We start from the raw sequence: 14,122 nt of genomic DNA, 5'->3' as shown, positions 1-14,122 counted from the left end.
CTCCAAGAAGGCGCAAGTGCAGAGAAACGCCGTTCACTGACAACTTCGCCAGGCTAGAGAAGTCTCAGGAGACTGCTCAGCTGCTCCATTCTTGAATTTTTCCCCATTTTGTCTCAGTAGAGGTCACGGAGGAGAGCTTGATGCGAAAGCACCCCTCCCTTACTGGGGGGCCTGCAGATGAACCCCCGGAGACCCTTGGCAGAGACAGCCTGGACGTTTTCAGGGTCACCGCAAGAGGGTGGAGTGGAGCTGCTGGGCGTCTAGGGGCCACGTCACCACCTCCCACCCTCAGGGCAGCGCCCACAGCACGGGACCCAGGTGCGGCCTGCTGTGTGTGAGGAGCTGTAGGCGAGCCCTGCACCCAACCACCAGCCTCAGCATGGAGAGGCCCCCGGCGGGACGGGGTGCCGGGCGTCACCTGCTGTGGGCACTGAGGGGTCGCCACCCAAGGCTCCGGCCAAGCACCCTCTGCAGTCCCACCTTCTCCTGGCCGGCCCGCATGGCTTTTCCTGCCCAGACGCAGGCAAACTGAAGCCAGGTCCTGGAGGTGCAGTGCGGATTTGCCCTGAATGGAGGGCTGTGAGCCGGGCCCCATCCGAGAGCTGCTGCTCTACTACTGCCTCATCCTAACTCCAGGGGAAGGATTTTTGTTTGTTTTTCCCGATGCAGTAATGGCTCCGGCCCAGTCAGAGTTAGTTTTCCCACTGCATTCTATTGTCTTTATATCTCCATAGATGAATTTATAAGCTTTTCAGAGCCAGTACAAGCCTGAAGGTGAGCTGTGGTGTTGGAGTAGCGGGCACATTTAAGCCAGTGAGCAGCAGAGCTGACGGCATACCCGTTCAGTCGGCCCTGTCCCAAGGTGGCCCAGAGGCCGGGCTGCACTCCTGAGTAGACTGGGAGGTTTTCCTTCTGTGAGGCACAAGCAGAGAGGGGCGGAGGCCGCTGTGGGACCTCATTCGGACCTGCAGTGCAGCACTGCGGGAGGGACAGTGTCCTTCACCCTGAACAGCGCGGCTCCCGCTCAGTTCTGTGACACCTGCCCCACCTCCCCCCACCCCCCCCGCCAGCTAGTGCAGCACTGCGGGAGGGACAGTGTCCTTCACCCTGAACAGCGCGGCTCCCGCTCAGTTCTGTGACACCTGCCCCACCTCCCCCCACCCCACCCCCGCCAGCAGTGTCATGAGTGGCCTTGGGCGTCTGTGGAGTCCAGAGCAGGCTGCGGTGGATGGTGGAGGCCGGGGTGCCAAGTGTGGGAGTAGCTGGGGCCAGGGCTGGGTCTTCTGCCCTGGCTGCAGAGATCGGCTGGGTCACGGTGTCACCGACGCTGGCAGGAAAGCGCGTCGGTGTCTCCCATCTGGGCCTCCTTTTACTGTTGTGACACTAGCACTCGGGACCAGGCGTTTACTGGTAAATTCTTTACTTCTCCCAGCACATCTTTAATGTCTTTTCCCCCTGTCTCTCCAAGCTCTGGAGTCAAACAGACGAAGTTTAGATTCCAGGCCCCACACTGCAGGGCTGTAACTGCAGGCAGGGCCCCAGGCCTCAGCCTCCCCACCTGCGGACAGACTGGGATTGCCCTGTAAACACGGAACACAGCGGCTGCAGGCTGCCTCTGTCTTTCCCTCGGAGATGATGTGCTCTGTGCCCTGCTTTACTACTAGGCATGCACGGCGTCTGTCCCCGTGTGGCATCTCTTAGCCATTGGAACTGTGTCCACTCACAGCCTCCTCCACCCCACGCTGACCTCGGCAGTGGCACAGGTGGTCGGGGAGCCCAGCACAGCTCAGGGCCTTCCAGATTTGTCAGAGTTATGGGGACTGGTGGTGGCAGCTGCTCCCAGGCTGGAGGGCTGCACAGACGGGCACTTGTGCTCTGTGAGCTTTGTGGCTGAACAACTTTGGCACAGCCACCTTGAGTGAGTTCCAGGGTGTGGGGAGGGGGACACAGAGCGAGCACTCTGGACTTTGGAGGTTTTCTGCCTGGGAAGCTGTGCCTTGTCGATCTCATTCATTTGCAGTTTTCATGTTCCTATGAAACAAAAGCCTCGACTAAGGAATTTTTTATTTAAAATGATGTCCCCCATCATTTTGGAAGAAAAGTTAATGTTCAAAATCATAACTACTTTTGTGCTGGGCTTGGTGGCACATACCTATTACCCCAGCACTGGGAGCCTGAGGCAGGAGGGTCACCGTGCCTTTGAGGCCAGCTTGGGTTCCATAGTGAATTCAAGGCCAGCCTGAACTACCCAGTAAGATGCTTTCTCAAGATATTTCTGTTGGGCCAGGGATTTAGTTCAGTGGTTCTGCCACCTGCCTCACAAGTGCAAGGTCCCAAGTTTGATCCTAGTACCAAAAATGATAGAGATTTTTTTTTGTGTCATTTGCTTATACATTTATATATCACTGTTTCAGTTAACTTCTCTTGGAAGTTACCTTCTCGTCCTCCTTAAGCTTCATTGCTTTTATTTACTCTCCCCAGCCTGGTGAGGCCATGGCTGGCGTTTTCCCAGCATGCACCGTCGTCATCTACGCTGGCCTGTCGTCTTCAGCGTCAGTAGACCGTGCCCTTGTGGGTTTCTCCACACAGCACATGGCCCTCGATTTGCCTGCCCCGCCTGCCAGCTGGGGCCTGCATCACTGCCATCAGGGCCACTCGAGGAGGAGGCAGGGAAGAGGATCGGGAGGGTCCGAAGTCTCTGTAGTCAGGGAGGAAGGAGTTGTTGCAGGAGTTTGTGCTCCAAAAGCTAGGACTCCGTGTTCTTCTCAGGAGCCGCCCGTACTGCCGCAGTCCCACTCCCTCCTGGCCCCCCAGCAGCCCGCCCATCTCTCCTGGCCCTGGTGGCGTCCTTGGGGAGTGGCACACAGCTCTCCTGAGGGGCTGTGGGCTGGGGCCGATCCCTGTGGGGAGGTGGTGCGGATCCCCTGCTGATCTCTCGGCACCCCAGTTGTCAGAAGAAAAGCTGCAGTGACCCCGGGCCGGCCGTGGCGTGTCTGTCAGGCACGGATGTTGCTTCTCCTGCCGTTGGCACATGTCCTCGCTTACGTGCCTCTTGGTGGTGACGTCTGGGTGTGGCTGGTCAGGGCAGGGAGGAGAGCACTTCTGGGGCCGCTGCTCTGTACCGGCCTGCGTCTGTGTCCTGCTCGGTCCTGGGCAGCCCACCTGGCCTGGTTTCTGTAGCCTCGACCACTCACAGTGGTCTCAAGCTTGTCTAGAGGAAACTGTATTTTCACAAATCTCTCCCCTCCCGCCTTATGCTTAACATTTCCTTTCAGAACCTGAGCTGGCTGGAAGAGAAAGAAAAGGAAGTGGTCAGTGCCTTGCGCTACTTTAAGACCATCGTGGACAAAATGGCCATCGATAAGAAAGTGCTGGAGATGCTCCCCGGCTCGGCCAGCAAGGTGCTGGAGGCCATCCTGCCCCTGGTGCAGACAGACCCGAGGGTCCAGCAGAGGTGGGTGCTGCCCGGCGGCCTGGCCCCGGAGCCAGATCCCCTGGGACCTGCGGCACTGCTGCATAGCGCCCTGGCTGCAATGGCACGCAGTTGGGTGTGTTCCCCAGCGGAGCCCTCCGCTACTCAGATATCCCCGGTTCCTCCGACCTCCCAGCCACACTCACAGGACGGTGATGCGGGCGGGGTGATGCGGGCGGGGAGGGGAGTCTCATAAACACAGCTCTGGCTCTGGCTCTGTCGCGGGTGTGGCTTTGCCCTGACTGGGTCCTCCTGCTGTGACTCTACAGGTGGTAGGCAGCTCGGGCCCTGGGTCTGATCCTCAAACTGGCTGCTTCCTTGGGAGCCTCCAAAGTGGGTTTTAGTCTGCTTCATGCCAAGCATGGGGCTTTGACCTTCTCCAGGGGCGAACAGCTGGAAGGGGCAGAGGGCTGTCCTCACCTGTGCAGGGTGTGAGTGGAAAACTTGTTAACTGTCACACTGGGGCTTCTGTATATGTGGGACATAAACATTTTTGCAACAGATTAGAACATGAAGCCCTGTATTGGATATTTGGAGAAAGGCTCAGTGGGGAAAAGGTTTATTTCTTAAAAGAGGGTGCAGAGCCCTGTGTGATAGTACACACTTGCAACCCTGGAAACTCAGGAAGCTGAGGCAAGGGGGTCATAGGTTTGAGGCCGGCCTGGGCAATCAGGAACCCCTGTCTCAGAATGGAAAGGGCTGGAGGGGTAGTTCAGTGGCAGAGTACTCTGGCCTCGGTCCTCAGTACTCCCTCCAAAAAGGAAGCATGGATTTTCCTAAAAGAAATACTGGCTAGGAGGCGTGGTGGTGCACACGTGTAATCCCAACACTCAGGAAACTGAGGAAGGGGGGTCAATGAGAGTTCAAGACCAGCCTGGGCTACACAGCAAAACCCTGCCTGAGAAGGAGAAAAAAAAGCCGGGGGAGGAAGGAAGGAAGAAAAAGAAAGAAAGAAAAGAAGCCTGGGGGTTGTGGCACATGCCTATAATGCCAGAACTCAGGAGGCTGAGGCAGGAGAATTGCCACAAATTCAAGGCCAGCCTGGGCTCCGTAGTGAGTGCAAGGCTCGGCTGAACTAAATAGTGAGACTATCTCAAAAAGGGGAGATGGGGGGAGATTGATAAATACACAGATACAGGCCGGCCACTGGAAAACTGGTTCTGCACTGTGTGCTGTCTTACCGTGATTCGTTTTGAGATTTATCTAACGTTCTCTGTGCAAATCTCCTCTTGGCCCCAGCTCAGCCCTGTCATCGTGCTACAGCCGCGTGTACCAGAGCCTCGCCAACCTCATCCGGTGGTCCGACCAGGTGATGCTGGAGGGGGTGAGCTCGGAGGACAAAGAGATGGTGACGACCGTGAAGGGCGTCATCAAGGCCGTGCTGGATGGCGTGAAGGTACGCGGGGTTGAGGGGGTGGCCCTCAGAGAGCCCGGAGTGGCTGTGCATGCTGTTACGTCTGCGAGAGGCTGGGTGCCCCGGCTGTGACTCAGCTGCCTGTCAGCCAGACGAAACACGGCGTTTTTTTTGTTGGTTTGTTTGTTGGTCTATTTGTTGGTTGGTTTGGCTTTTTGTTTGAGGCAGGGTTTTAAGCTTGAGCTCCTCCTGCCCTGGCCTTCCATCATGCTGGGACGACATTTGACAGCAAACTCCCAGGGTGTCAGAGGCTGTTGCTCATGCTCTGGGGACTTGGGTGTTCCTGGTGGGAGAGCACGGTTGAGGTGAGGGGCGTTCACCTGCACTAGGGAGTGGAGCCACCTCTGGGGGAAACCAAGGTCTGGGGGATCCTCCCTGAGGGAATGGGGAGACACTGTGCGTGAGAGGCTGCTTTGGGCCCAGCCAGCTGAGCCCCTTGCCCTGCATTCTGGGCCCTAGCGGTGCCCTCAGCTGCATAGTGGCTCCCACACATAGGACCGAGCTCTGCACTGCTCTGGGCCTGCGCTCAGCACTGATGACGGTGCTTCTCTGCTCGGTGCCTGCCTCCCAGGTTCCACCCAGCCAGGACTGGGTCCTCCTCCCCCGACCTGAAATGTAGTGAGGGCCAGAGTGATCCCTCCTACTCAGCCAGGACAGCCATCCCCTGGGGAGCCGGCGAGGGCCTAGGGCTGATGCGGCAGAGCAGAGCAGGGCAGGGCAGGGTTTGTGGGCCGTGCCCCATAAGGAGAGGCTGCCAGGGACCCGAGCTCTCTGCTCTGACCGCTCGGGGATTGAGCGAGGTCACTTGTCAGCCTGCTGGGTCCTCGCAGAAGCCCCTTGGGCTCACAGGGCAGCCGTGCCAGGACCAGTCACACTTCCCCCACCCAGAAGTGCTGCTGTCAGTTGAACTCTCGGGTGACTGCTCAGGCCTCCTTCTCCCGGACTGACTCTGGTGAGGTGCTCCAGACAGCGGGAGACACAGGCGGTCTCCACAGCGCCATCGGGGGAAAGATGCGTCTGAAAGGAAGATGTCTGCCTTTTTCGAAGTGACCCGGATAAAAGACAGAGCTATGGAGTTTGAGCTTCCCATTGTCTGAGTGCAAATAACTTTTCCACAATTGTCTAAAGAATACTTTAAGTAGAACAAGGATTCTCAAGGGGAGGAGCTCTGTGAGTTCTGTCTCTGTGTGTTTAAGGAGCTGTCTGTGTGGCAGAGTCCGGGAGCGCTGAGCAAACCTTGCCTGGGCCCCAGGGCCGCAGCAGACGACAGGTCACGAACAGGCAGCATGGCGGGCATCTGCAGAGGCGGCACTGGGGTCGGTGTGCACAGATGTCCGGGGAGAGGACCGAGGCCTAGCGGGGCAGGACTTGTGGGCGGGACAGCGCTGTGTGTGCCCCCACGCACACTCATGCGTCCCTTCGCAGCTGTGGAAGCCGAACGTCCGGCTGAGCAGCAGTTCGTGGTGAGGCTGCGATGTGCTGGGCTCTGCCAGGGCTGGGCGTGGTGCGGCCCCAGGACCCCGCTCGCCGTCCGCAGGGCCGGGGACACCTGGACAGGACAGCTGCCTCTTCGGCAGAGGAAGCCCTGGCCACCCCTTCAGGCTCATCGCTTGTGGGGCCTGGGGGTGGTGAAAATGTGTAAACCACGTTACCTTGTCCCCGAGTGAGAAGCATCGTTCGCCATTTCAGTGTTAGCTGAGTGACCCTGCGGGCGCCTCTCTGAGCTCTGGGAGGTTTCGCTACACCTGCCCCGCAGGTCTGAGGCAGACAGAAGCGGGCACAGCTGTGGCGAGTGTGGGTGTGGTCGCCATGGAAACACTAGGGTGTTACCTGACTGACTCCACGCCCTCCCAACTCTACCATGGGATTTCCTCTCCTGGGTCATCCTGCGCCCCACTCCGCCCTCCTGGGGCAGTAGGGATGCCAAGCACAGGTAGGTGCCACCTTCCTGTCACAGTGACCACAGGGAGCCGTCTCGGAAACCAGCGGCTCTGCCACTCAACCATCTCACCTAGAGCTGGACTTCTGTGCCAGTCCCGGATGCGCACCCAGAGAGCTTGCCCTTCTCACTGTCAGGGTCATCTGCCTTCCAGAAAGCCCAGAATTATAGTGACTTTTTGAAGTTACAACTTTGGGCCACATGTGGCAATGCATACCCTTAATCCCAGGTACTTGGGAGGCTGAGGCAGGAGGATCCCAAGTTAAGGCCAGCCTGGGCAACTTAGCAAGACCCTATCATAAAATAAAATAAGAAAAATTAGGCTGAGGGAGTAGCTCAGCACTTCCTGGGATCAATGCCCAGTACCACCAAATGAACTTATTCACTGTCATGTATAAGAAGTCCAAAGAAGGCCAGGATGTAGCTCAGTGGCACTGTGCCTGCCTGGCAAGCACAAGGTCCTGAGTTTGATCCCCAGTACAAAAAAAAAAAAAAGAAGAAGCAGCAGCAGAAGCAGAAGAAGCTAGACAGCAGAAGGCTACTGTGACATTTTCACACAGTGGTCAGGCGTGTTTTTGCTTTTCTGCTATGCTTAGTATATGGATTCTACTTCATGGATCAGAACAGCTGCTTCTTCCGGGAGTGGTGGCGCATGCCTATAATCCCAGCACTCGGGAGGCTGAGGCAGGAGGATCGCTGTGAGTTTGAGACCAGCCTGGGCTACATACTGAGTTCTAGGTCAATTTCAACTACATAGTGAGACCCTGTCTCTAAAAAACAAACAAAAAAAACAGAATAGCGGCTTCTGCTCTAGACCGCGTGGCTACACCCCAGCTGGCCAGGAAGATGGGCATAGGAAGTTGTGCCTTTTCTCTAAGGCTTCCTGGAGGGCCTCACAAAGTTTCCACACTGTGTCACTGGTCAGAGCCTGATCCAGCCGACTGTTGGGAAGTCGGGCGCGGGGGCGGTGAGCTGTGTGCACACCGACAGTCCAGGTAAGCCCCGTCCTGCTTTCCATTTCAGCTGATTTAAAATGCATCCTAGGAGCAGTTTCACACACTCGTGAGAAAGGGAATATGAGTAGAAAGACCACACAGAGCACAAACGAGGGTCACGGCCCCACCCGTTTTCTCCACTGGGGCGGTGGCCGTCTCCCACACTCCCAGCCTGGCGTCACGTCACCCAGCCGTAGCCCCGTGCGTGCCTTGCCGCTTCAGAGAGGGCCTGGTGGGGAGCAGCGCGGGCTGCTCGGGCCCCAGCAGTCTGCTGTGTGCACCTCTTTCAATTCTGAACTAGGTCTCCGTGCCCCAAGGCCCTGGACAGCTGCTGTCTGGGCCGTCCGCCCCTCCGGGTGGCAGTGGTAACGGAGGCTCCCTCCGTGGGCGGGAACTCCAGCTCTCGAGGCCCTGCACTTGGCACAGCACTCACGGTCCGCTGTGGGCTGTGAAGGCTGCGCTCAGAGGCCCCCGGGTGGCAGAGGCGGCCCTGCGTCTCTCCGGGGCGGGGCTCGTCTGGTGTGACCCCGCCCATCTTCCCTCTTCCTCCTCGGGGGTGGGGCTGAAAGGGCGCCCCGGACTCGTCTTGTACCCACAGGGGGTCGGGGGGCTGAGGAGACGGATGATTTGATAATGGTTCTCTTGAGATAAAATTCCCGTAGCACACAATTAACCCATTTAAAATGTGCAGTTGAACAAGTTCTAGCATATTCGCAGAGCTGTTCAGCCATCCCCACAATCACTTGTAGGACACAATGGTCCCAGAATAAATAGCATCACCAGCTGCCTCCAATGTGATTATTAACACCCAGTCAGAAGCCACGTGTGGTGGCGCACGCCTGTCGTCCCAGCTCTCAGTAGGATGAGGAGGAGGATCGCTGTGAGTTCCAGGACAGCCTGGGAGATCTTGTCTCAGACAACAACAATAAAATAATGATGATGATAAGTAAGAATCGGTTAGAGATTTGTAGTACACGGTAAAATCAGCCATTTCAAGGACACCGTGTTCACCCGTCCGGTTATCCCGTGGGATGTGTGGCCGTATCGTGGTCATTTAAAATCGTCGCGTGCATGGCCGCGTGGTTAGGTCCGTAGCTGATGCTGTGCCACTGCTTTTTAAGGGTTCTACTGCTTGAAGAAGGAGAAGGGGGAAGAGGAGGAAGAAGAAAGGGAAAAGAAACAACTTATACGTAGCAGAAAGTTTTCCCGTAAGAATTGTGTGTGGTCCTCTTCCTGAGTGATAAAAAGAATGACACTCATTTGGGCTCCATACCTGTGGGTTCCGGGGTTTGTTACTGTTTGATCTTTGCAGCACCACGTGGCCTGGAGGGCCCCTCCCTGCCTGCCGCGGCCCCTCCCTTGTGCTCAGTGTGTCCCGGGAGCTCCCATCTAGGCTTTTTGCCACAACAGTGGCCCTGTGGCCTCACTCACGTGTGCCCACTGTCCGCACACACATGTGTCCGCCCTGCGAGCTCCCCCAAGCCAGTCTGAAGGGTGCGGTCCTTTCTGAGCCTCATCGGGCCTTTTTCTGGGGAAAGAAAAAGCCATCTACAGATGGGGACTCCTTGCCCAACAGCAGCCCGAGCACTGAGGGCAGAGCCCCTCCCGCCTGGCACTGCCGCCCCCACTCAGCCCCGCCCGTGGGTGGCACCACAAGGCTGGGAGTGAGCCCAGCTCTGCCCTCCGAGCCTCACGTGCCGGGCACCCTGCTGCTCCCCAGTTGCACACTTCCTCCGTGTGGCACTGCTCCTCCTTGGCCCTCGGGATGTGGGCAGGAAGTTCCCTCCTCTCCAGGACAAGCCTCTGGGGGCGGCCTCCCATGAGCTCCTAGGCTCCTCGCTGGGCTCTGGGCTGTGGGACCTGCCCTGTCACAGCCCCAGGGATGGTGGGGAGCGGACGGAGGCCGTCAAGCACTCGTGTCCAGGGCCCCTTCCACCCCTCGAGGGCCCCCAGTGAGCTGTGCCTCCCCACCGCCTGGGCGCTGGCCCTCCGCCCGGGAATGTGCCCGCAGGAGGAGGCGCTGCCCGCCTTGGGGCTTCAGCAAGCGAGGCCGAGGGCTAGCGTGAGGCGGGAAGGTCAGTGGCGGAAGACTCTGCCGCGCCTTTGCCAGCCTCTGCCCGCAGACTGGCGGAAGGGGGCATTGCGCCATCCCAGACGGCGTGGGCACAGTCAGACATGCGCGCTGGCACCCAAGCTCCTGGGCCTCGCTCGGCAGCCGAGGTCAAAGCTGCGGCTCCTGAGGGCGGCAGGCTAGCGCCTCTTTGCGCAGGCAGGGCAGATGTGCTGCCCCTGCCCTCGCCGGCCCTGGGCCCTCTGAGGCTGTTCCCACCCTCCCAGCTGAGCCTCGGAGTGTGGGTGTGGCTGCTCTGCGGCCACAGCAGCCCTGGGGGGTTCCAGGCGGAAGGACCTCCTCCGCGCCTGTTAGCAACACCCGCGACAGTCTCCGGGCAGCGTGGGCGACCTGCGAGGCTTCTCTGACATTTTCCGCTGCCCAGAGTCAGATCTGCCCCGACCCCTGATTCCCCAGCTTTGATGCTAAAAACAGAAATTTTGTTTGGAAGTTTATCTTTTTATTGGTTTTATGTTTGTTTTGTCATTTTGGGATTTTGCTTTTTGGAGGGGAGTTTTGTTTTTATCACTGTTTGTTTGAGACAAGCTTTTGCTGTGTAGTTCAGGCTGGTTTGAAGCTCATGTGGTCCACTCTGGTCTCAAACTCATGGCAACCAACGCCCCCCCCCAGCCTCCTGAGTGCTGGGAGTACAGGCGTGCACCACCACGCCCGGCAACGTACTGTATCTTAATCATCTGTATTTCTTCTCTCCTGGCTCTCTCCTCTCCCTTTTTCCCTGAATTTTGTTCCCATCTCCACAAAGTTACCTTCCTATTTCCTATCGTCCGGCTTTTACTTTGCTCTTTTTATTTATGTATTTATTTATTTATTTTGGTGTCGGGGATCAAACTCGAGGGACCTTGTGCTTGCGAGACAGGCGGAGGAAACACTGAGCTAAATCCCTGGCCCTGTGTTATTTTATTGTAATGTATTTATTTTGTGGTACTAGGAATTGAATTCAAAGCCTTCTCACTGAACTGCATCCCATCCCATTTGAAATTGTTTTCTTTTTTTAAATTTTGAGACCAAGTCTTGCTACATTGCTCAGGCTGGGCTTGAATTTGAGCTCCTCCTGCCTCAGCCTCTCAGAGTGCTGAGACTACAGGGGTATGCCTCCACACCCAGCTATGAAGGTGTTCTTTGATGTTTCTTTTGGGGTGGCCATCTTTTTTCCAGTTTTTGTTTTCTAAAGGATCTTCGCTCCAAGAGGGTATTAACTCTGCCTCCCTTGGGGCTGCACCGCAGATTTGTGGGTGGTGCTGGTTTCTAGCAGCTCGAGGTGACTGTGTTGCCCATGTGCACCCATCCCTGCCCCCTGACGTCAGAGGCAGTGCACGCCCCCGGCCAGCCACAGAGCAGGGAGACTATGCCGCTGCTCCCGGCCCCACGTTCCTCCTCCGCGGGTTGTTGAGAGGACGCAGCCAAGGCACAGCTGCGGAGACAGGAGGTGACCAGTGGCCGTCAGTGGAGGGGACGGGGTGGGACATTTGGTGTGGTGCAGAATTTCTCATGGGGCCACAAAACGTCCTAAAAATTGGTTTTCACTGCTTGCACAGCAGACAGATGCAGACCACTGAGTTGCATTGTTCATGCAGAAGATGAATGCCGTGGGCTGTGAATTTCAGCTCTGTGCCTCAAAGGGACAAAGTGACACATGAGCACATACGTGCTAAGGGCCAACACCTCCAGTTCTGGGCCAGAACCGAGCGCTCCTAGGACGGGGACCCGGGACTCAAAGGGCTGAGGAGCCGCGTGCAGGTCGCTCAGCTGTGGAAATGCTGTCGTTAGGGGAAGTCGTGCAGGTTCCCTAAGGCCAATGACCCTGTGTGCAGGCCCGAGGGCGCGGCTCGGGATGGAGGACAGATGGCACCAGCTGCGGGTGTCACTGCCCCTCTCTCTCCCCATGCAGGAGCTGGTCAGGCTGACCATCGAGAAGCAGGGGCGGCCGTCTCCAACCAGCCCAGTGAAACCCAGTTCCCCGGCTGGCAAGCCCGACGGGTGAGTGACCAGGCCCCCGAGGCGTGGGGGCAGAGGCTGGGGTGGGGCGCCCCTCCCGCCTGAGCGCAGTGACTGAGGGGGTCACCTGTCACCAGGTGCCTGGCCGCCAGGCGGCCCCTCCTCAGAGCTGTGGTTAGAAGGCTCCAGTTCTGGGGCCTTGGGGGCCCTTGCGTTTTTAGTATCAGCTTCCCGAGGACAGGGTGGCCAGAGACCCCTTTCCTGCCTTGCGACCTGACAGGGAGCCTTACAGAGCACTGGCCCAGAGTCGGTGCTCGGATGGGATCCAGGCAAGCCTCAGTGTGTTAGTGTTTCCTTCACCGTCTTGGGACTCCCATGACCCCATGTTCTTTCCGTCTCTCCAGCCAGCCCGAGCTCCCCCTGACCGAGCGGGAAATGGAGATTCTGAGCAAGACAACAGGGGTGTCGCCATCCACCGAGCTGCTCACAGATGCTGCAGATGAAGAGGTCGCACCCCCCAAGCCCCCTCTCCCTGGCATCCGGGTGGTGGATAACAGGTGATTGTCCTCTGCTTGTGACAGTGCGGGGGTACTGATGGGAAGAGCTGGGGGCTCGGTCCTCACTCTTTGGACACTGAGGTTCAGCCCTGCCTGAGAGGGCATCGAGATCTGAGTGCAGCCCCGGGATCCTTGCACATGCTTTGAACTCTCCTTAGGGGCTTTCGTTTTGGCCTCCGCCACATCAGTTGGAAAGGATCGCTCTGGGTTTTGTTCTTCTGGTATTTACAGACTTCACTTGGACGGGAAGGGGCAGGTTGGCACTGAGAAGTGGAAGTGGGTGTGGGGAGTCCGGTAATGAAAGAAACCCCGCACATGCACCGTGTCCTGTACCCTAACACTGTTCTGAAGAGCTCTTGTGTGTGGCGTTTGGTTTGCCTGGATGTTTTGGTCTCTTCCAGCCCACCAGCACTACCACCCAAGAAAAGGCAGTCAGCTCCGTCCCCTACCCGCGTGGCTGTGGTGGCCCCCATGAGTCGAGCCACCAGCGGCTCCAGCTTGCCCGTCGGGATTAACCGGCAGGTAACGCAGCCACAGTCCTGGAGGGGTGTGGGCGGTCACCGTCTCTCCGGGGCGGGGTGGACTTCCCTGCTGGGGCACAGGGCCCTCGGGGACTCCCGACACAGGCCCCGCTGCTGCTCTGTCTGTGGCATTGATGCCACCGTTAGCCGTGGTCTCAGAAGCCCCTGAGCTCGTCTCTGTCCTCCCCCAAGGACTTCGATGTGGACTGTTACACGCAGAGGCGACTATCTGGAGGCAGCCACTCGTACGGCGGGGAGTCGCCCCGCCTGTCCCCCTGTGGCAGCATGGGCAAGCTCAGCAAGTCTGACGAGCAGCTCTCCTTGCTGGACAGGGACAGCGGGCAGTGCTCCCGGAACACAAGCTGTGAAACCCTAGGTGAGCGCAGCTGTGGCGGGGGTGATGCTGGGATCATTTGCCCCTCAGTGGAGCTAACGTCTGCCTTCCACGGGGCCAGGGGTGTCCATGAGTAACCACAAGAGGCACCAAGGCCCCGGGGAAGCTGCGCTTGGGAGCTCTGTCCCCGCGTGCGTCGTGGGGCCACTGGCCTCGGTGTGGGTGTGAGCGTCCGCAAGGCCGAGCCCCTGTGGTCGGGGACCACAGGTCAGGGCAGCCAGGCCGAGGCCTGAGGAGTTGAGCTGTCTGCGCCCCTGCTGGCTCAGGTCGTTAGCGGGCTGGACGCTCTAGACTCTTGGTGGGGACCAGAGGGGTGTGGCACGTCCCTCGGGCTGGCCTGCAGCCCTTCAGCGTAGTGTGTAAGTGGGGAAGTCCAACACCATTTGCATAGATTTTCTCAGGTGAGTGTTTTAAGAAAGGAACCCTAGAAATACCTCAAAATGTGAGCAGAGATGATAGGTTCTGGGACGGCCCCAGGTTTTCTTTGTGGGGGCCGTGGAGATAAGGAATGGCAAGCAGGAGAGGGCTGGGGAGTGGCTGGGTCGCGGAGAACCGGTTGGCGTAAGACCGCTGCCTGTGTGGAGAAGCAGCGACCCAGGAGCCTGGTCTCCCCGGGAGCGAGGCCTGGCAGAGCAGGGCGCTGGGCTCACAGCTCTGTGCACCCCTTGCAGATCACTACGACCCCGACTACGAGTTCCTGCAGCAGGACCTTTCTGCCGCGGACCAGGTCCCTCAGCAGGTGGCCTGCAGCCTCAGCCCGCTGC

The 14,122-nt window shown here is 58.3% G+C and overlaps 1 protein-coding gene across 8 annotated transcripts in view; it reads left to right on the top strand.

Moving 5' to 3' along the window:
- Rapgef1 (Rap guanine nucleotide exchange factor 1) overlaps window positions 1-14,122 on the top strand; it is an 81,474-nt gene that overhangs the window by 42,122 nt on the left and 25,230 nt on the right. For all 8 annotated transcript variants that reach the window (XM_033759271.1, XM_033759274.1, XM_033759270.1 and 5 more), the window contains 7 exons: window positions 3,276-3,454; window positions 4,712-4,868; window positions 11,840-11,928; window positions 12,291-12,443; window positions 12,845-12,965; window positions 13,157-13,340; window positions 14,030-14,122. The exon at window positions 14,030-14,122 is cut by the window's right edge and continues 366 nt beyond it. In XM_033759271.1, the coding sequence (XP_033615162.1) occupies window positions 3,276-3,454; window positions 4,712-4,868; window positions 11,840-11,928; window positions 12,291-12,443; window positions 12,845-12,965; window positions 13,157-13,340; window positions 14,030-14,122 (976 nt within the window). The remainder of the gene's footprint in view (window positions 1-3,275; window positions 3,455-4,711; window positions 4,869-11,839; window positions 11,929-12,290; window positions 12,444-12,844; window positions 12,966-13,156; window positions 13,341-14,029) is intronic.

Source organism: Fukomys damarensis, unplaced genomic scaffold (assembly GCF_012274545.1).
Source record: "Fukomys damarensis isolate Sample0158 unplaced genomic scaffold, DMR_v1.0_HiC HiC_scaffold_36, whole genome shotgun sequence".
NCBI classification, from domain to species: Eukaryota; Metazoa; Chordata; class Mammalia; order Rodentia; family Bathyergidae; genus Fukomys; species Fukomys damarensis.
Note: the sequence above shows the minus strand (reverse complement) of the source record. Positions and strands in the feature narration are given on the sequence as shown.